This window comes from Puma concolor, chromosome B1 (assembly GCF_028749965.1).
Source record: "Puma concolor isolate L17-30 chromosome B1, mPumCon1.1.hap2, whole genome shotgun sequence".
NCBI classification, from domain to species: domain Eukaryota; kingdom Metazoa; phylum Chordata; class Mammalia; order Carnivora; family Felidae; genus Puma; species Puma concolor.
In genome coordinates, this window is record NC_141670.1 from 194922822 (window position 1) to 194944781 (window position 21960).

Genomic DNA, 21960 nt, shown 5'->3' on the forward strand with positions numbered 1-21960 from the left:
GACAGGAAAGAAACACGTGTCTGTGTTCATTTCTGAGCTCTGTCACTCTAATACGGACCTAGCAGAGTCCGGTCACCTTCCCCCTCTGGATCTCAGTCTTTTCATCTTAATTTGTTCAGGTACTGGGCAACTGTGTGTGATACCATTCGAACAAAGCAATCTACTGAAGTAGTCTACACTGTATATGGGGTTGCCAGATTCCACAAATAAAAATCCTGATGCCCAGTTAAATTTGAAGTTCAGATAAATATCAAATACTTTTCTAATGTAAGTAGATCTCAAATAGTGAATGGGACATATTTACGCTAAAAAAAAAAGTATTCTTAGTTTGTCTGGAATTCAAATTTGATTAAGCAACCTGTGTTTTATCTGATAACCCTACTTATATGCCAAATGTTAAGCAAATGGTGTAGACTGTAGAATTAAGAATCCAAGAGAAGAAGGTCAATTCAAGAAGACTCAGGAAGCTGGAGATGCCGTTTTTTAAGTTTTTGCTTTTGTTTTGATTGGTGTTTTGTTTAGTTACTCATAAATCCTCAGTAGATGTGAAGGGAGAGATCAAGTTCAACATCAAACTGAGACATAGGCTACAGGTTGACCGGAACCTAAGGAAGGAAAGAGAAGGGAGTGGGAAGAGAAGGAGGGAAAGCAGCCAGTGGAGAGAATTTTCCATTCTCTCGCTCCCACTCAATGTTTATCCGTGATGGGCTTTGACAGGTATTTGCTTGTCGTGGGTGAGGAAAGCATGCCTGTGAGTTACATTACAGGGGTAGCACTTTGCTGGCCTTAGAGAAGAGCTCCATCCCTAATAAGCACCCGGCTCACCCTACGACCTTAGGTTACCATGTGTGTGCTGCAGGTCAGGAGGGACTTCAGGGATCGTGTTCAGTGTTTGTGGATTCTCAGAACACCATGTTAGAGGAACCCATTTCTGGTTCTTCCAGACTTTTATAGGCTTTAGTCATTCTTTTTTGGATTGCTTTGAATTTTCTCTTTTTCCTAATTGTGCAGTTGGCTGACAGATGGAAACCCCAGTCTTATGATGAGTAAGCATGGCAGAATCTCTTGTCACTTCATTTCAAGTGACCGCAGATTACAGAGTCCAGTTTCCCAGGCCAGAGGCAGAGAAAGGAAAGTGTGCAAGAAGTCTTCCACGTTTTCAAGGAGAACTGGACATTCAGGGGCAAATTCTGTCCTTACAGAGAATGCTGGGTAGAGAAAGGTCCACTAGGCACTGGTCCTGAGGAAATATGGGGAGAGACTTTGGGGTATTTATGGCATTAGCAGAGGTGGTGTCTCTACCGACACTTGAGAGATGGCAGTTAGTAACCGGGAAGGTGTTTATGAAATTGCAGAGTAGGCAAGATGAGTTTTGATTCTGCGTGCTCATGTTTCTAGTTTCTCTCACTTATCCTTTGGAATTTCCTCCTCATCCTGGGGTTTTGGTAGTGAGGGTCCTTTTACTCCTTTCCAAGATTCTGAGTCTTGTAATTCTGCCTTGGGCTTCCTCCCAGATGGGCCTGATTCCATAGTTCTCTAACTGTGAGACCTGGGGCAAATTTAGTTGTTTCTCTCCCTCTCTCTCTCTCTCTCTAAAATCGTAGCTGGTTACTACCTCATATGATAATATTTGCTATGTAGGGAAACAACGTATGGAAAGCCCTTAAGAAGTCACAATGAGGGTGTTGAGCAATTTACTATGTACTGACCACCGATTCATCCAAATAAACACACTGAATTTTCATAATAACACTGTGAGACACGTAGCATTATCAATCCCATTTTACAGCTAAGGAAACAGAGGCACAATTAAATGAATTTGCCTAAGATTGTGCCGCCTTAAAAATTTTTTTTTACGTTTATTCATTTTTGAAAGACAGAGAGAGACAGAACACAAGCAGGGGTGGGGCGGCGAGAGAGGGGGACACAGAATCCAAAACAGGCTCCAGGCTCTGAGCTGTCAGCACAGAGCCCGACGCGGGGCTTGAACTCACAACCATGAGATCGTGACCTGAGCCAAAGTCGGATGCTCAACCGACTGAACCACCCAGGCACCCCAGGTCGTGCTGCTCTTAAAGGCTGACACTACAATCAGCAGTCTGGCTCATGGGGCTACATCATTAACCATGGTGTTCAGAACCTTTCTAAAAATGTTAGTTGTTATTATTATTATTATTACTATTCCCTACCATTCTAGGGAACACCAGGCAGGGCCCAAGAGAATGTAACAGTTATTCAGTCCCTTAATCCTATTAATTTGGGAAGATTCATAACGTATCTCAGCATATTAAAGCATCCGAGAAGTTGGATAGTAAAGGTACTATTTAATTTTTAAAAATAGTCTTATAAGGGGCGCCTGGGTGGCGCAGTCGGTTAAGCGTCCGACTTCAGCCAGGTCACGATCTCGCGGTCCGTGAGTTCGAGCCCCGCGTCGGGCTCTGGGCTGATGGCTCAGAGCCTGGAGCCTGTTTCCGATTCTGTGTCTCCCTCTCTCTCTGCCCCTCCCCCGTTCATGCTCTGTCTCTCTCTGTCCCAAAAATAAATAAACGTTGAAAAAAAAAATTAAAAAAAAAATAGTCTTATAAAAATTTTAGAATACTCTTAGATATACATAAAAGTTGCAAAGATAGTCCAGAGAATTGTCACATACGCTATGCCTATTTTCCTAGTTGTTAAGATCTTATGCTGGCACGAAACATTTGTCACAACTAATGAACCGATATTAATGCATTATTATTAGCTAAAGTCCATACTCTGCCCAGATTTATTCAGTTTTTATATAATGTTCCCAGGCTCCCATCCAAGATACTACATTACATTTATTTATTTTTTTAATTTTTTTTTAACGTTTATTCATCTTTGAGAGACAGAGAGAGACAGAGCACGAGTGGGGAAGGGGTAGAGAGAGGGAGACATAGAATCCAAAGCAGACTCCAGGCTCTGAGCTGTCTGTCAGCACAGAGCCCGACGTGGGGCTCGAACTCACAAACTGTGAGATCATGACCTGAGCCGAAGTCGGACACTCAACTGACTGAGCCACCCAGGCGCCCTGATACTACATTACATTTAGTTATCACATTTCCTTAGGCTCCTCTGGGCTGGGTCAGGTCCTCAGACTCTTCTTGTATTTGATGACCTTGACAGTTTTGAGAAGTGCCGGTCAGGTGATCGGCAGAATACGGCCCAGTTCGTGTATGTCAGTTGTATTCCTCGCGGGTAGACAGGGGTATTTGTTCTGGGGAGGAAAACCACAGACGTATAGTGCCACTCTCATCACGTGGTATCAAAGCACATCTTAGCAAATGTTTATTAATGTGAATGTTAAGCTTGATCACCTGGCTGAAGTAGGATTTGTCAGGTTTCTTCATCGTAAAATCGCTCTTTTCTTTCCCTCTTCCTGTGCCACACTGCTTGGAAAGGAATTACTAGGCATAGACCGTGCTCAAGAAGGAGGAAGTTATACCCCACGTCCATGCAAAGGAGTATCTAGAAGAATTGTTTGTAATTCTTCTGCATGAGAGATCTGTCCCTTTTCTCCTTTTTATTTATGCAACCATATATTTCTATCAGTATGGATTCATGGATACTTATTTTATACCCTGGGTTATAATCCAATGCTATGTTATTTATCTTTTTATTCACTTGTCCACCAATGGCTATTAGAAGCTCTTCAGTTGGTTCCCGTGTCTCGTATGTCCATCAGTGTGTGTGTGTGTGTGTGTGTGTGTGTGTGTGTGTGTGTGTGCGCGCGCATGCACGCACTTCCTTACTTTATTTTTAAAAAATTTTTTTAATGTTTATTTATTTTGGAGGGAGAGAGACACAGACAGAACATGAGCAGGGGAGGGGCAGAGAGAAAGGGAGACACAGAATCCGAAGCAGGCTCCAGGCTCCGAGCTGTCAGTGCAGAGCCTGACGCGGGGCTTGAACTCATGAACTGTGAGATCATGAGAGGAGCTGAAGTTGGCTGCTTAACCTACTGAGCTACCCAGGCGCCCTAACACTTCCTTACTTTCTGACACTACAAGGTACTCCAGGCTCATTTTTTTATATTCACTATCCCAGCTCTAGAATTAGCTATCTTTTTTTCAAGGAACCCCGATTCCTCTTTATTGGAGAATCTGGGTGCTTAGTGAGCATGTTGTTACTGGGATGCTATTGATTCTAGAGCCTCTCAGTAGACACAGTTTAGTTAACCCCATTTCATGTTTTTAAGCAAATGTTTTTCAAACTTTGAATACAGGCCTCCCCCCAACTGGCCAAAACTTTGCTTAACATTTCTCAGAATATTAGTATTCCATGGAATCACTTTACCATGTGGAACCATAGCAAGAGCATCTGTGTGTCTGGATTTCAGCAGTAAGTATTAAATAACAATAGTCATAATAATAATAGTTACTATTTATTGACTATCTGTTCTGTCCTAGGCATGGTGCTGGTCCTGGAGGTAAGGTGGTAGGACAGACTCCTAGGTCCCTATTCTCAAGGGATTCAGTCCAGTGGAACATAAACATGTAGAGAGACAGTTGAAAGTCAGCATCCTGGGTGATATGTATGAAGCAAGCCGGTATGTTCTGGGCACCTGTATAAAGGGCCCCACTGCCTGAATAAGTGCCCCAGCTTTCTGTCCCGACTCCCCTTGCTTCCCTCTGGTTCATCAGCCAAGTTGAGCCAAAGTGAGTGGGGGAAGGTGTCTTTTTCCTTTTGAAATCCCTTCAAGGGCTTCCTGTTGGCCCAACAGGGATAGCAGTAGAATGAGATACTGAGGGGGCAGATATTAAGCAGATACTTGCTGTCAGGTACAACCTTGGGTAGCCCTGAGAGAAAATGCCTCCTTAAAGTTTGCCCAAAAGTCTGTAGGTGACTTACAAGGCCTTTTATGACTGGGGCTCTGCTGCTCGTGTTCCCTTTCACTGCCCTCTCAGGACAGCCTCTGTCTCATTACAGCCACACCCAACACCCTTCTCTTCCACGAGCTCTCTCTCTCTCTCTCTCTCTTTCTCACTTCTGGACCTTCACAGAAAAGTCTAGATGTTTGGAACAATCTTTCGTCTCTTCTTCATCTGACCAATCTCAACTCGCCCGTCAGGTCTTAGGTAAAGATTACTTGTTCCAAGATTTCCCTGCTCTTAACCCATGTACTCCATCAGGACTCTATTGTTTTGTTTTTTTTTTTTTAATTTTTTTTAACATTTATTCATTTTTGAAAGGCAGAGAGAGACAGAGCATGAATGGGGGAGGGGCAGAGAGAGAGGGAGACACAGAAAAGAAGCCGGCTCCAGGCCCGAGCTGTCAGCACAGAGCCTGACGCGGGGCTCAAACTCATGGACCGCGAGATCATGACCTGAGCCGAAGTCGGCCGCTTAACCGACTGAGCCACCCAGGCGCCCCAGGACTCTATTGTTAAGTTTTTTCATAGTCTCTCTATTCGCCTGGAGAGGCACTTACTCCATCAGTTGTCAGTACATGGTTGACTCTCTTCTCTGGGTTTAAGATCTTTGAGGGAAAGACCATTTGGCCTTACTCATTGTTAATTCTCAGTTCCTGGTACTTGGCCATGATGCTCAATACTCTGCTGTTGAGTAAGTGAACACATGAGTGTATGGGGGAATGAACAGACTGGGCATCATGGAAGGCTTCCAGGAGCAGGTGATGCTTGAGTGTTTCTCAAGAGAAGAAAAGATGAGGTTTCAGGAAGTCTGAAAACATTTTTTTTAAATGTTGTATTTATTTTTGAGAGAGAGAGAGAGCGAGCACAAGAATGGGAGGGTCAGAGAGAGAGGGAAACACAGAATCTGAAGCAGGCTCCAGGCTCCTAGCTGCCAACACAGAGCCCGACACAGGGCTCTAACACATGGACTGTGAGATCATGACCTGAGCCTAAGTCAGATGCTCAACTGACTGAGCCAACCAGGAACCCGAAGGCTGAGAACTTTAATAAGTGATTGAACCATATGAAATTGTCAGTTAGGCAAAAATGGATGACTATTCATAAGGTTCAACCTAATAATGAATAACATTTCCAAACACTTAATATGTGTTTTAAGTTCTTTTCATGTATGAATTCATTTCTGATGTTATCAACTCAATTAGGGGAATACTCCAATTATTTACATTTGATCAATGAAGCATTTGAGGCACAGGGAAATAACAGACCCAAGGTCAAACATCCCAGCCACAAAACCAGGGCTCCATCCCAGGATGTCTGCTTCAGAACTCTGAAGCTCAGCTTTTATTTTGGAAGCAAAGAGGCTGGGGCACCTGGAGAGGCATTAAGGAGGGGATAGGAGGAGGAGATGCGCACCTTTCATGGAGATCTTTTGGGCCAGCTGAAGGTGAAGCGACCGCTTTGGACGAACTACAGCCATCTTCCTTCAGATGGTCCTCCTGAGATTATCACACCTCCTCCCTCAGCCTGGACGCCTCTCGCCCTCACCTTCTGTCAACCAAGGTGCCTTAAGGACATATGGACCACAGCCTGGCATCCCAGGGGGTTTACAGCCAACGCATCATAGCTCTGCCCCAGCATTTCAGCCTCCCACCACCTCACCCTCTGGAGGCCATGTTATTGTGCTGTTTGCTGTGGGATTCAAGCAGGGTCTTCCACGGATTCAGAAAGGGCAAGTCCCTTTCAAGTCGTCTGGCAAGGCAGAGGACTGTTCCCCCCCTTTTGCCAAGGCCCTTCTCCTGCAAGAAGGCAAATGGACTTTGGATATGGTAATATTTACTGGGGGAGGCAATGTGGTTTCATGGTCTTTAGCTGTTAAATGTAAGATTTTACTGAAAAAGCTGAGAAAAGAGCTTTAATTGCTCTAATGGCTGTATGTAGCTTTCGAAGACCTCAGTGAGCTTCGACATGCTTTTACTGCCTGCTCCAGTTTTCTCTGGCCTCTCTGAACCTCCAGTCTGCCTGGTGGCTCTCGCCACGTCACGGTTCAGATCACTCCCAGAAGCACGTCACATATGCCGCCCCCGACAGAGTGGCTGAGGCTGCAAACACAGGTTTCAAACATTACAAATCCCTTCATAATAATTTGTGAATTATTCACAGGAAGGGTTTAGATCTATTCAGGTGTTTCCTTTTTTTTTTTTTCCCCACAAACAAAACACTTTGCTTTTTAAAATGGTTGCTGGGGCGCCTGGGTGGCGCAGTCGGTTAAGCGTCCGACTTCAGCCAGGTCACGATCTCGCGGTCCGTGAGTTCGAGCCCCGCGTCAGGCTCTGGGCTGATGGCTCAGAGCCTGGAGCCTGTTTCCGATTCTGTGTCTCCCTCTCTCTCTGCCCCTCCCCCGTTCATGCTCTGTCTCTCTCTGTCCCAAAAATAAATAAAAAACGTTGGGGCGCCTGGGTGGCGCAGTCGGTTAAGCGTCCGACTTCAGCCAGGTCACGATCTCGCGGTCCCGGAGTTCGAGCCCCGCGTCAGGCCCTGGGCTGATGGCTCAGAGCCTGGAGCCTGTTTCCGATTCTGTGTCTCCCTCTCTCTCTGCCCCTCCCCCGTTCATGCTCTGTCTCTCTCTGTCCCAAAAATAAATAAACGTTTGAAAAAAAAAAAAAATTTTAAAAAAAAAAATAAAAAAAAAAAATGGTTGCTTACAAGACAAAAACCCCTTTAACTTGAGTTAAAACACATCTTGGGTAAAGACCCAGGTGATTAGAAATGAGAAGCTTGAAATGACAACCCCAGGAGCTGATGGCTCAAAGTCTTGGGCTTTGGATGAAATCCCACCCGCCAAACCTTTAAGTATAATTAAGCATAAAACACCACTTAAAGGAACACTGCGGATTGGATGTAAGCCCGCGGAAGCCAGAAAATTCAGAGTTGAGGCCCTAAGGTCACCAGACTCCTCACGCCCTGGTTCGAAGGTGCTTTGATACTGTTCTCTTCCCTGGGGGCAAGAGCTGCACCTCCTGAACCGTAAGGACCAAGAATAGGGGCACAAAAGCTGAAATTAAAGGCAACACGCATGCCAATTTTCAGCTACTTTTCTTTTGTCTGCTGAAGGAAGCCGATAGATTCTACTGAGCACATTGAGAAATGAAGTTTCCTGATTTGGAAAATTAAATGCTTGAGCCGTACAAAGAAAATGGCCGTCTTCGACCTTGACTTACATAACCTGTAATCCTGTTACAAGGCATTGCAGCCAAGGGGAGCAGTCGCTTTGGGGTCCAATTTCTTTCCTTTTGGGTGTGAGGAAGGCTCTGGATTGTCTACCTTGTCCCTGAGAGTGGTGACATCAGGACCTCTCGAACTGGCATTTTCCTTCCCTCCTGCACTTGGGACTATTTCCCTACATTGCAAATAAATGAGAAAATAAATGTTAGCTGCTTCTTCTTCTTCTTCTTCTTCTTCTTCTTCTTCTTCTTCATAGAGGCAGCAAAATGGGACAGAATTGGTATACTGGGTGGTAATCAGCCCACCTTGGCAAACCTATAAAATAGGAGCATTTCCTTCCCAGGACTTTGGGGGTGAGGAGGGTCTTTTTTTTTTTTTTTTTTTTTTCTTTTGAAACGTTACTTGTTATTTATTATCTGGTACCTCTGGTAGCAGGTTGCCTTGGAAACATACATGGAAGGAGGAGGAAATGAGGAGAGACCCAACATTTATGAAGCGACCACAAGGGGCCATTATGCTTATATTGTATCATATAATTGAAGTTTACCCAATTTTCATAAAAATCTATTAAGTAGGTTTCCTATAGACAAGGCGACAGCTCAGAGAAGTTAAATTACTTGCTCAAAGTCACAGGGCAAGCATGGGGCAAAGCTGGAATTTGAACCCCCATGCCCATGTTTATTTCTACCATAAAAGGTGGAAAACACTTTCCCAGCACATTAATACAATGTATCAGCGCATGCTTTCATTCCTTCCTCCCTTGAAAGCTTCTTGCAGGAGTTTTCCTAATTCCTGCAAGTCAACCAGCAGACTGCTTAATTTCAGAGATGACCAGAGTAAAGGGAAGGTGACAGGGACGTGGACACTTGAGAGGAATGCCAGGTGTTCCCATTTATCTGCCCAGATTGGCAGGGTAATGTCTTTGGGCTTGGTACTTTCCCCACAATCCCCGTGCCTCCTTTGAAAGGAAATGAGAAGTTGCTCAGAAAGAGGAATTACTTAGTTGCTTCTGGGGTGGAAGACTAACCACACCAGGAGCAGCCTTAGCTCCATGAGGCTTTCATCTGCTTTACAATGTGAAACAGGTCTGAAAACAATTATCCTGGGTGATGCCGTGGCTATCCCACGCAGTAAAGAGGAACAGAATATCATGGCTAGGACTTAAGTCAGATCAAATTTAAAGAATAAAAAATTAAGGGGGCAAATCAGTTCCTACCTCACAGGATTGTTACAAGGATTCAGTATTTATTTATTTATTTATTTATTTATTTATTTATTTATTTATTTATAGTGAGTGAGCGAGGGGCAGAGGGAAACACAGAATCTTAAGCAGACACGGCTCGATGTCACAACCATGAGATCATGACCTGAGCCGAAAGGAAGAGCCAGGTGCCACCCAGGCGCCCCGAGGATTCAATATTTATAAAGCGCTTAGAACAGAGACTGGCACCGAGTAGGAATGTAGGTATTTGCTAAGGAGAAGGCAATGGGTTGCCATGCTGTCTTATTGGAACACGAGTTCCAAGGGTAGGTGATATTCCATCATGTAGTCGTGCTTAATGAAAGTGTGGTGAATGGAAAGCTTGGGGTGACTATAACGATCCCCAAATATGTGGAATTCTCAAGTCCACGTCCAATTTGTTTCTCATTAAGTGTGTACATGTTAGGGTGTTGGGAGTATAGTAGCCCTGCCCTCCCCCACCCCCAATCGGCGGTTTCTTTCTGAAGCTTCCTTCGCCTGCAGTCAACCACACACGATCCTCTCTTTGAGGTGTCATCAGAAAGTCGGTAGTGGCCTAACTCTGTGTCACATTGCCTACATTGGGCACCTCGCTTCATCCCATCACAGAGGCATTTTATCATCTCACATCATCCCGAGGAGAAGGTGAGTGAGTACAGTACAGTGAGATATTTTGAGAGAGAGAGAGAGAGAGTCCACATTTACATAACTTTTGTTACAGTATACTGTTATAATTGTTCTATTTTATTATTGGTTATTGTTAATCTCTTACTGTGCCTAATTTATAAGTTAACCTTTGCCATGGGTATGTATGCACAGGAAAAAAAAAATATATATAGGGTTCATCACCATCCGTGGTTTCAGGCATCCACTGGGGATCCTGGAATGTGTCCCCACAGATAAGGCGAGGGGGGGGGACTACTATATAGAAAATTGCAAAATCAAGATGGAGATTGATGTACCCTTCTTCTCCAAAATTGGGAATTCATCTATATGCATCTCTAAAAAGTTAGTACATTTCAAAAGAATTATCGCAGGGGCGCCCGAGTGACTCGGTCGGTTAGGCATCTGACTCTTGATTTTGGCTCAGGTCATGATCTCGCAGTTTGGGAGTTCAAGCCTCACATCGGGGTTTCTCTGTCGCCCATTCTCTCTGCCCCTCCCCCTCTTGCTCTCTCTCTTTCTCAAAAGTAAATAAACATTTTTAATAACAAAAAGAATTATTGCATATAAAACATGTTTGGAGCTTCAAGTCTTAACCACATAAGTGGATCATTCCGTGTGAATCACTGAAATGCTCAAGTTAGTGGCTAAATGAACGTATAGAAGTTATTGTGTTTCTGGAGATTAGAGGTAAGCACTTCATGATACCTGAAGGGTCCATTTATAATCTTCAATAAAGTGTTAGTTTATCCATACGCAGCTCCCAACCCCCTCTGCAACAGCGAGAACCAGAGAGGTGCTGCAACAAATTACTTGATTAGCTATCTTTCAAAATTAAATTGGTTCTGATCTGAATGTTGTTAAAAAAAAAAAATCTAAGGCCTGGGGAAGATTACAGTGTTTATAAATCAAAACCAGCTGCTTCTGGTTGTAATGGCATTTTGCTCAAAAAAAAAAAAAAAAATTCTGATTTGACAATTCCCCTTTCAGGTTTGAGTCCATTACAAATGTGAAAAATAGACAAGGTGTTAAAAAGAATAAAGAACAGGTTTTATCATAGAAATTCTAAAACGCCCTTAACTGTTGAGGTGGTTTGAGATGTTGGCTGGGCTCTCTATGGAGAATCTAACTCAGCAGTTGGTAAGGACAGGTAGTTATGAAAATAGGGGCAGTTCCATAGAGCATAGAAGAACGTAGGTCACTGATCAGATAGGATACTAAGGAAGGCCTGGTGTAAAGATACAGGCAGTTTTCATCTACACACAGCACTAAATCCTGGGTTGCCTATTTGTGTCTTTGTTGAGGACAGCACGATTTAACAAGAGGCCCTTTTAGAGTCACACCATTGCTTCGAGTTCTAGGCATTTTTCTGCTTCTGGTTTATTCCCCAAAGTAAGTTTGCAAGAGTGTTAAGCTTAGCTGCGGGCTGGTTACCTGGAAAAACAGCCAGAAAAGTCAGAGGAAATGTTGGTCCCAGCCAGGGGTTCTCTGGATGGTGACCGCAGGACATTCTAACATCAGAATCTTTCCTCCTGGTTATCAAGGAAAAAAATATATTAGTTTCAGCAGCTACTTTGTATTATGTTCTGGGGTGGGGGCGGTGACAAGACTGAGGGGTCATTCAGATGTGAGTCTCAATCCTGCCTTTATTCCTTCACGGACTTATCATGCTGGGTCAACTGACTAGGCTCTCCAGGTCTTGGCTGGTAAAAGGCAATGGATCAAACTGCCAACAGCTGATACTGAGAGTGTGCTGCAAGGATTGTGTGCCTGGTAGTTAATGGGTGCCTTAATCACTGGTTACTGTTACTGACTGTAGAGCTTTGAAAGGCACAGGGGCAACATTGCATTGGAGGTCACCTGCTGTATGTCCTCCAGCAGGTAACTAAAACACTCTGGGCCTCAGTTTCCTCATCTGTGAAACAAGGATAACTATACTCATCTCAGGGTTTTCTGTGAAGGTTCAATGAAAGGTTAGTGAGCTTCTAGAATATGTGGGTTCTAGAATATCCCTGAGTACGTGGATTCATGGTGGTTGTGTTATTTTTGTTATTGGGTGAGACCGCCAGCAAAAACAACTTAATGAACTTCCCCATCACCTTATTCTGTTCCATTGATTTCATGGCATCTGAAAGTTTTGCTTATCTTCTTACTTATTTCTTGTCTCGCTTCCCTCCTAGAATAGAAGTTCATGAGGTCAGGGAGCCTTTAGTTGTCTGGTTCACTGCAATTCCCTGCACCTCTCACTTCAATGTCTGACTCATCTTGGGCCCTCAATAAATATTTGTAGCATGAATGAATGAATGAATGAATGAATCGAGATTTAGGCGGAACACCACTTTCTCCATCCCTTGGGGATCCCTGGAGCACGGCGCAGTAGCTGTCTGTCCAGCCGCTGCCCAGGGCCTGATGGATTGTTCTGCTGTGTGCATCATCCTCTGAGAAGATGCTCTCCACCTCTCGGCATCTTCTCCGGCCACCTCCTACTCCTGCCTGCTCCCCCTCCCCCACCCTGTGTGTGCTCAGGGAATGCAAACTAATTTAACCAAAGCCAAACATAATTAGGAGAGTAAATCTGCTGTTGCCGCTGCTGGAACAGCAGAAAAAAAAAAAAATCATAAGAGTTCATTCCGAAATGAAATCCGGTCTGGCAGCTTTTTGGACCCCCTACTGGGCGCGTAATGGCTGCGCTGCTGAGGGCTGCCCCCTTCCCCACTAGCCCTACCGGAAAGAGTTAATTGCAGGGTGGTGCCCCTTTGCTGCCTGCAGTGTCAGGACAACATCCGCCCTACACATTCCCTGCTTCTCGAGGATTCGCCATTGGTGTCCTTTGAAAGAAGGCAGTTCCCAATCCCAAGCTGTTTCTTTCCTTTATCCATTTGTTCCTGAGCTCATTCATTCATTCATTCATTCATTCATTTTTTTGTGGTTATTAATGTTCTTCTAACTTCTGCTATTTGCCAGGATGTGCTGGGTGTTAGAATTACAGCAGAGAGCAGAAGCTGGTTCTGGGGGGAACTCTGTTGGGGTCGGGGTGTCTTAGGAGCCTACACGTTTTGGAAGACTGGTCTAGGATCTAAGCTGCCTCTTGGTTTCTCTTGGTTTCGGGTTAGACGTTTCGATAGGCCCCACCCTGTGGATCGTCCAGAGACGGGAAGATTCTGCGTTTGAAAAATAACCACAGCAAGCACTTACCTTGACTTTGACTTTATGTTCATCTGGGCTGCCTGAGGTGGAGAAATGTGACACAGACAACGCACAGCCCCCTCTTCTCCCTTCCCATCACCCCTCCCCCTCCCCCCCAAAGTCCTTCCTAAGCCAGCCCTGGGCATCCTACCCCCCTGGAGGTCACAGCCTCATCTTAATAGAGTGGGAAGGAGCAACATGGCCACTCCTACCATGGCTGAAGGGCAGTAAGGAAGACCTCAGGACTTTCTTGCCCTTTGTAAAAATTTTTTTAAGTTTATTAATTTATTTTGAAAGAGAGAGAGCAGGGGAGGGGCAGAGAGAGAGAGAGAGAGAGAGAGAGAGAGAGAGAGAATCCCAATCCCAAGCAGGCTCTATGCTCTAGCACAGAGCCTGACGTGGGACTTGGTCTTACAAACGGTGAGGTCATGACCTGAGCTGAGATCACTTAACTGACACTTACCACTTAACTGACCTAGCCACCCGGGTGACCCAGGACTTTTTTTAAAGCTAGAGAGCACACATCTGTCTGAGTCCTGATGCTCAAATCCCCCCTTAATGGTCAAACTTCCATGCTCTACGGGGAGTGCCCATCAGACACGGAAGAAGGGAAGCATTTCTGCAGCCAGGCAGCAGGGGAGCCATGAGATACACTTACCCCACATCCCACGCTTTCGCCTCTACCTAAGCGGTGGGAAGCAAATCTCAATTCAGGTCCTTGCCTTCCTCTTGCTGGTAACAATATTAACAATGTAGCGAGTGCTTGTCTGCCGTGGGCCGTGCACTTCGTTAAGCCCTTTAGTTATGGAAGTGCACTGAATCCTTACCGTAGTGCTACAAGATAGGAAAATGTTACCACGTTTTGAATACAAAATCAGGGCCGGTCAGTGGGAAGTGACGCCTTCTAAATAAGGTAGGGTTCATGGAGAGCTAGGGTTGCAAGGGAGGTATGCCCCTATTTTGCTCTTCTGGCACGCTGGGTTTCGCTTACAATGAGTCTTGTCACACTGTATTTGTATTACCTCCTTATTGTGTATTCTCTCAGTCAGCCGTATACTTTTTGAGGCAGGGCTGTGTCCTTACGGTTCCGCCTGTGTCCCCACCCTTGGCACAGCTGGCCACCACACGTTTACTGCGTGAAAAAGGAAGCGAATGAATGAATGCCTCTTCGGCACCTGGTACCTCCTCCCCTCTCTAGAGCAGCCTTGAAAACATCAGAGGGAATCTTTTCGCTTCCATTTTGTGGTGTAATTTATTTAAATATCAACAAATGAGTCCCCTCCCTTTCAGTGCTCATAAGGCAACTCTGCTTCTGAGGTAAGATGGCAGAGGGAAGAGAGGCATGCTGGGCCATCACTCTGTCAGAGGCAGGGATGCCTTCGTGAATGATTCAGGAGCGAGTCTGCAGGACTTGGAACTCCATTCTGTATGGTAAGGAGAGGCAGACGTCCCTGGATTTGGGTGTGGCATGTGTAGTATTTTCCAAGGACAGGAAGGCTCGACCATTTGAGGAGTTCCCAGTTGTTCTAAGTCTTATGTCAACACTGTTAAGGAGGAGAAAATGCAGCAAGAGAACTTCTTGTCCTGAGAGTGTGATTTCTCCCTTTTCTTAAATCTGTTTTATTTTTTATTTTTTTCAATGTTTGTTTATTTATTTATTTATTTATTTATTTATTTATTTATTTATGAGAGAGAGAGTGAGAGAGAGAGAGAGAGAGAGAGAGAGAGAGGCAGAGAGAGAGAGGGAGACACAGAATATAAAGCAGGTTCCAAGCTCTGAGTTGTCAGCATAGAGCCCGATGCGGGGCTTGAACCCAAGAGCTGTGAGATCATGACCTGAGCCAAAGTCAGCCGGCTTAATCGACTGAGCTGCCCAGGCGCCCCTTCTTAAATCTTTTTTAAAAAGATATTTATTTATTTTGAGAGAGAGAGAGAGAGAGAGAGAGAGAGAATGCAAACAGGGAAGGGTGGAGAGAGAGGGAGAGAAAGAATCCCAAGCAGGCTCCATACTGTTGGAGCAGAGCCAACCGTGGGGCTCAGTCTCACAAACCTCAACATCATGACCTGAGCTGAAATCAAGAATCAGACGCTTAACCTACTGAGCCGTTCAGGTGCCCCTCACCCCTGCTTAAATCTTAATGTCTGTGCTGAGCTTTTGACCCTTAGAATATGCTGCTATAATTTCTGTTTGAATGTGTGGTTTTTTACGTGTGCCCATTGCCACCCAGTCAGGGAGACTGAAAGTTCATTTATGGTAGGACCTGTGTGCAGTCCCTAGGCTCCAGGTTCTCAGTACAGAAGAAATTTTTAGTGTAAGGGAGGAAGATAATCTTTTTCCTCTTAGAATCCTGGATTCTCTGATTGGGGCTCTGCAAAATAGGCCAATGAAAGACACATTTGCAAGAGAAAAACAAACAAGTTGATTAACATTTTCATTGTGCATATACATGGGAGCACTCAGTGATGAATAACTCAAAGAGGCGGTTAGAACTTGGGCTTATATAGCATCTTAAAAGAACAGTACATTTGTTGAGAAGTGCCAAGACAAAGGAAAAGGACTTCATACTTCTGGGGTGACAGTTGTGGGAAGGTAAAAATATGGGGGAACAAATGGGAAGATCAGGTCTTTGCTAGCTAGCAAAGTTTATTATGTAGATTCTTCTGGGGCTGTCTCTGGCCCAAGATGGGTCTAGAGTTGTCTCAGTGATTGACTTCTGTCCTTCCTGGTGAAGGGAGGAGGATCACCTTTATAAATTTATGTCTTGCTTTAAGTCATATGGCGTAAGGCAGAGAGCTTTCTTGTATCTGCTTCCTCTCAATTGCCTTCAGCTCAAAATTATCCTCAGGCCAAAGTGGCATAGTCTTGGGGTGGCGGATTCTAGTCGTCTCCAGTAGTCAGCAAATATGTGTTAGGTAACCCGGACGGCCAGGTGCTACATGGCTGCTGTAGTGAGCACAACAGATAAAAATGTCTGCTGCATTGTGGTCACATTCTACTTGGGGTAAGACAGACGATGAACAAACAAACATAGAGGGGAGCAGATGCTCCCAACTTTTGTGGTCGGTAATGATGCCGACTTCAGCATTTGCCAGCTCTGTTAATGAGTCTCCCTGGAAACTTGAGTGGTTGATAAGAGGATTAAGAACCTAGAAAAGTCATACTGGTAGATTGACCAACTTATGAGTTACAGACGCCTGTGGATCATGATGGATGGAGGGTTCTATCAATTACAACCTGTCTAGGAAGAAATTCAATTAAAATGTATATGTTTAAACTTTCTTCTTAAGGTATTTGTTCCAGAAATCAGAGCTCCCTTTTAGTGGTTGTTAATATCAGGAAATGAATATCTGATTACATTTTTCTAAGGCGAGTCCCTTAGCAGCAGGTGGAATCTCATCTTATCATATCTTCTGCATAATTCATTTTGGGGAAAGTCCCTTGAGTTTTGCTCTCAGAACTTGAGGAGACAAATGAAGCTGGTTGGGGGTCGTGAGAGTTTTTAACCTTTCTGGATAAGCAAAAATACCTAATGTGATTCCGGGAACAAACCCTGAAATGTGGATTTCTTGAGTAACGACAGGGGAGCTAGGTCATTCTCTCAGCTGGTGTGGGTGTGGAGGGGGAGGGGAGACAGCACGCCAGCAGCCACGTGCGAGCCTGCCTGCCAGCCCGCGAATATGTCCTCCACTCCGTCCTGCTTATTCATCCTGCGTGTCTCCAGAACCACTTCCCACGCTTGGCTAGAGCTTATTATCGACGGAACATTATAGAACATTGTTTTCTCTGCTTTCACCCCATGCAGAGCCTTCCCTGCCACTGAAGTCACAGTTAGACGATGCTTGCACGTTACAGTTTGGCCTGTTCGTGGAACCAGGACGGGCACTTGCAACTGTGTATATGGTGATGTGTCCATCCTTACCGCAAAGCCCCTGTGTATCTCAGCGGAGCGCGAGGGGTTCCCCTGGGAGTTGACCTTGCCCTCTTCTGTGGTGGCCTTGGCCCTGGAACTGGGGCCCTGGAAGTGATTGGGAAAAGGTTGGAATGGACTTGGGCTTTCTTCCCTCTCTGCTCTTTCTGAGCACTGGGGTAACTGTGGCCTGGGGTCTTTGGGTCATTTAACCACCCAGAGAATTTCTTCTAGGCTTTTAAAAGACAAATGCATATTTACGAAATTGGGGACATTAAAGATACACATGCATGTATACATTTAACTTTACATGGTGCTTCTTTCTTCACTATTCTATCGGAAGCATCTTCCCATGCTGTTATTAACAATTGAAAAATACCTCTTTGGGGCGCCTGGGTGGCGCAGTCGGTTGAGCGTCCGACTTCAGCCAGGTCACGATCTCGCGGTCCGGGAGTTCGAGCCCCGCGTCAGGCTCTGGGCTGATGGCTCAGAGACTGGAGCCTGTTTCCGATTCTGTGTCTCCCTCTCTCTGCCCCTCCCCCGTTCATGCTCTGTCTCTCTCTGTCCCAAAAATAAATAAACGTTGAAAAAAAAATTAAAAAAAAAAAATAAGGATAAAGGCTTTACATGTCCATAATGGCTACTTATATCATTTTCACAGGAGCATTGCAAACTATAAAAAGATATGGGAAAACAAATGAAGCCTGGAAATTTTATTCTCATGAGAAGTGACAGATGTGCTCATTTACTAAGAGCAGGATGAAGGGCTCAAACCCACAAACCGTGAGATCATGACATGAGCAGAAGTCAAGAGTCAGACGCTCAATCAACTGAGCCACCCAGGTGCCCCTCAAACCATGTTTTAAAATAGTTATACCTGGTGAGGAGTATAAGGTTGCCTTGTAATCATCCCATCTTATACTTTGACTTTTCCTACAATAAACATACATTGCAATAGCGATCAAGGGGCGCCTGGGTAGCGCAGTCGGTTGAGCGTCCGACTTCAGCCAGGTCACGATCTCGCGGTCCGGGAGTTCGAGCCCCGCGTCAGGCTCTGGGCTGATGGCTCGGAGCCTGGAGCCTGTTTCCGATTCTGTGTCTCCCTCTCTCTGCCCCTCCCCCGTTCATGCTCTGTCTCTCTCTGTCCCAAAAATAAATAAACGTTGAAAAAAAAAAAATTTAAAAAAAAAAAAAAAGAAAAATACCTCTTTTCCTCAATCATAAGGCAACACCCATCGCCTTAGTTTATTTGGGCTTCTATAACACAGTGCCACAGACAGAAACACCACAGAAATTTATTTCTCACAGTTCTGGAGGCTGGAGTCCAACATCAGGGTGCCGGTACGGCAGGGCTCTGGTGAGGACCCACCCCTACCTGCAGACCACCTTCTTCTTCCTGCTGGGACCCTACGTGGCGGAAGGAAGGAAGGGGCTAGGGAGAGCTCTGGGGTTTCTTTATAAGGGCACAGGTCCCATTCATGAGGCTCCACCCCCACGACCTAAGCAAAGCCCTTACCTCCTGGTACCAGTACATCGGACAGTAGGTTTCACCTTATGAATTTTGGGAGGACACAAGCATCCAGATCAGAGCAGCCATTTATTACAGAAAATTAGATACTGTAGGGGAACGGAGAATATTTAAGGGTGGCAGGTGCAAAGGCATGTGGCAATTTATGCCCCGGGAGCCAGACCTTCAACTAAACGGGATCTTTTAGCACTGCTAAAACGATATTTTCTGTCACTACTTTAGGGAGAATGTAAAGATGGGCAGGAGCTCTTGCGGTCTGGAATGGGCCAGGGATAGAGTTGTGGGCAGAAGCTGGAAGGAAAGAGATTGATAAACTACCATCGAGGTTGAGATTAGAACCCAGGGAGCCCTGCCTTGTCTACTGAGGAATTTGAACTTTTTTTTTTAGGTAGGGAATTTTGTTCAAGACTCTGACCAGTGGAGAGAAGGATTAGGTGTGGGCTTAAATCAAAGCTCAGTGTTCTTGATTCACAGACTTTGGCCACCTTGAGCTCTGAAACCATTTCCGGTTTTTGAGCCATTCTTCATGAACGGAAGAAAGAAATGAACTGAGGCTGTTGACGTAGACTCCCAGGCTTGGGACCTGTCTCTGAGACCCCGGAAAGCGATGGTGCTTTCTATCTCCCTCTGAAGACTGCATAACGATCTGGAAGTTTGGGATGCTGGTGTCCCGTGCTCCTTTAGAAATCACTTGATCTGGTGTAAAACCCCATAATTTTGCAGATCGAAAAAAAAGATCCACAGAGTGGAGCAAATTAGAGAGACACAGCAATGGCTATAAGCGCTCATCTTTGTGAGTGAGATGCCTGTCTGTCTAGGCCTTGCTGTCTTCATCTGTAAAATGGGACAACAGAGTACTTGCCGCGCAATGTTGTTGATGGGTTTAAATAGCACAGGGCATGAGCATGAATATTTAGTATTGGTGCTTGGCGCATGTAAAAAAGTGTTCAGACAGCGGTAACTATAATCGCTATCGTCATCACACATTATCATCGTTATCGTTATTATTCCTATAGTGGAGGTCATCTAACATTAGTGGTATTGATGAAATCTAATGTCAAGTGGCCAGTGGAAGGAAAATCTTGAATCATTGCCGTGAGCACAGAAACAAGTCCTTAAGTGTAGCTCCCTGCCTGCTGGTAATCCTCCTGATCTAACATTTTCCATCCCAAGGCCCTGGAAGATGATTTTTAAGAAATAATTCAATTTCATACCCATTCCTAGGAGGGCCGTGGGGCGCTCCATGATTGGGTTATGATGACGAAGTATTTGTTCCTGCCCTGGCCTCTTTGATATGGTGGTGGAGTTAGCCTACTGATTTCTTTCATCCTCAGGCAGAGAAACAGGACTTCCTGTATGTGGCCATGTTTCAAGTAGGATTAGGACATGGGTTTTAGAGACTTCCGCTCTGTCCCAGAGCGTGTCTGTACCTTCTCCCATTCTTCCACCTGGTCATAAAACGCTTCCCAGTAGTGCCCTGTATTTCCAGCAACCCGGCTCTCCCAGATGAGCACTTTTGGCGGCTGTGATTTGCACACACGTGCACACGTGCAGGGCTCTCTCCTGTCCGCCTGGATCAGAGGGGGTGGAGGTGATAGACACTTGGCCAGGGGAAGAAAGGAAAGCAAGATCCGACACCGTCAGGAATGTGCCAAGCTCTTCACAGATACTCACTCTTTGTGAGGTTGGGGGCTCGATAAAGTCTGGGGGGATTTAAGTCACCAAAGAAGTGTTTTCAGCCTTCCGCCCACTTGTTTATGAGATGACCACAAGGCAGTGTGGGTCCCAGACGCGTGGAGCTGTCTTACTCTGGCAGGGGTCTGTCTACTTTGCCTCTGCAGGGCAGGAAAGCCCGAGACTTTTCTAGCTCACTCGTGCCCACAGGACAGGTAAGAAGATGTAGGTCCCTTTTATGAAACACAGGCCCAGGGGGACAATATGCAAATGTGTGCCCTTGGAGACCTCACGTTTTAGTGACTGGAGCCCGAAGCTGTGTGAACAGATTTAGGATGGGCGGAGAGTACAGAGACCTGTGGAGTCAGCCATGGTGGGTCTGAGTCCTGGATGTGCTTTAGTTGTTCTTGGCCTCAGTTTCCCTATCTGGAAAATGAGACAAGGGATAGTCTATCTCAGAATTGTCCTGGGGATTAGGTATGAGGTATGCAAAGTGCTGGCACCATATATCGGCTAGACCTTCCAGCAGCTAGTCACTCTTCAACAAACTGCATTTGGTCTTCTTTCTTTTTTTCCGCTATAGAGAGCTTAAGTTTTACGTGATAGGTAGTAGTGATATTATGCTCATGTCACAGATGAGGAGATAAAAACACAGAAGTTAAGTCACTTGCCGAAATCATACACTAAGTAAGGAGCAGAGCTGGGATACGTACCTAGGGATCTGACCCTGAGCCCATGTTCTTAACCACTGTGCTACCCTGCCTTCTGCAGGAGGGCTGGCAAGTTCAAAGGCACTGAGGTGGCCCGTACGGGGTGTGTGCAGGCATAATGAGGTATGGCTGGACTAACGTGTGTGCAAGAGGACGTAGAAGGAAATGAGGACTGAGAAGTGATAGTGACCATCTGGATTGCTGAGGGCCTGTGGACGATTCTAGAGATTTCTTTGTCGTCTACATCAATTGGAAAGCTACGGGGTGGGGGGGGGGGTTTGTAGAGAAGGGACATGATCTGTGTTGAACTCCTGTGTTTTTACTCCCCTCTCTCCTGCTTAACCCTGGCAGGCAATTATTGAATGTTTAATACATGCTTTATTGGGCTAAGCACTTTGTGTGCACTTTCTTATTTAATGCTGAAGGCAAATTTCTGAGGTGGGAAACACCAGCCCCAATCTACAGATGAGGAAACTGAGGCTTAGCAAATTTCAATAATTGGCTAAAGGTCACATAGCTCGTGGAGAGTATAGTTAAGTTTGGGTTAAAAAAAAATAAAAGTAGTGTTTGGTTCTGAAACCAGAGCCCTTCGCCTCCCTTCCCCTCCCTTCCATCTCCAAAGAGTTCCTTGTATACTATTGTTTTTCCATCCTGGTCCACAGACTGTGTTCCAAGTGGTCCACATCTCTTTGACAGAGAGGGCGCTAAGAACTGAGTTAGTACTCCACAGCAGGCCCATCAAATATGAGGAGAGGGGACTTCTCATAACACCACCTGGCATTATAGTTCACCGAGCTCCCTCGCGGGTACAGATGAGAAAGGGGGGAGGGGTGACAACAGCACTTATGAAAATTAAGACTCTCTAAGCTGGTTGACCTGGATTCTAGTGCCAGGAATGCCAGCAGCTGGTTGTGTGATCTCAAGCACCGACACTCAGC

General features: G+C 45.4%; 1 protein-coding gene across 11 annotated transcripts in view; it reads left to right on the top strand.

Moving 5' to 3' along the window:
• LDB2 (LIM domain binding 2) overlaps positions 1-21960 on the top strand; it is a 384194-nt gene that overhangs the window by 95532 nt on the left and 266702 nt on the right. The window contains exon 1 of one of the 11 annotated variants that reach the window (XM_086705385.1): positions 14483-14633. The exons of the other annotated variants lie outside the window; for them this stretch is intronic. Coding sequence (XP_086561511.1) covers positions 14631-14633 — 3 coding nt within the window. The 5' untranslated portion in view covers positions 14483-14630. Of the gene's footprint in view, positions 1-14482; positions 14634-21960 lie in introns of those variants that run through there. 11 annotated transcript variants of the gene reach the window in all.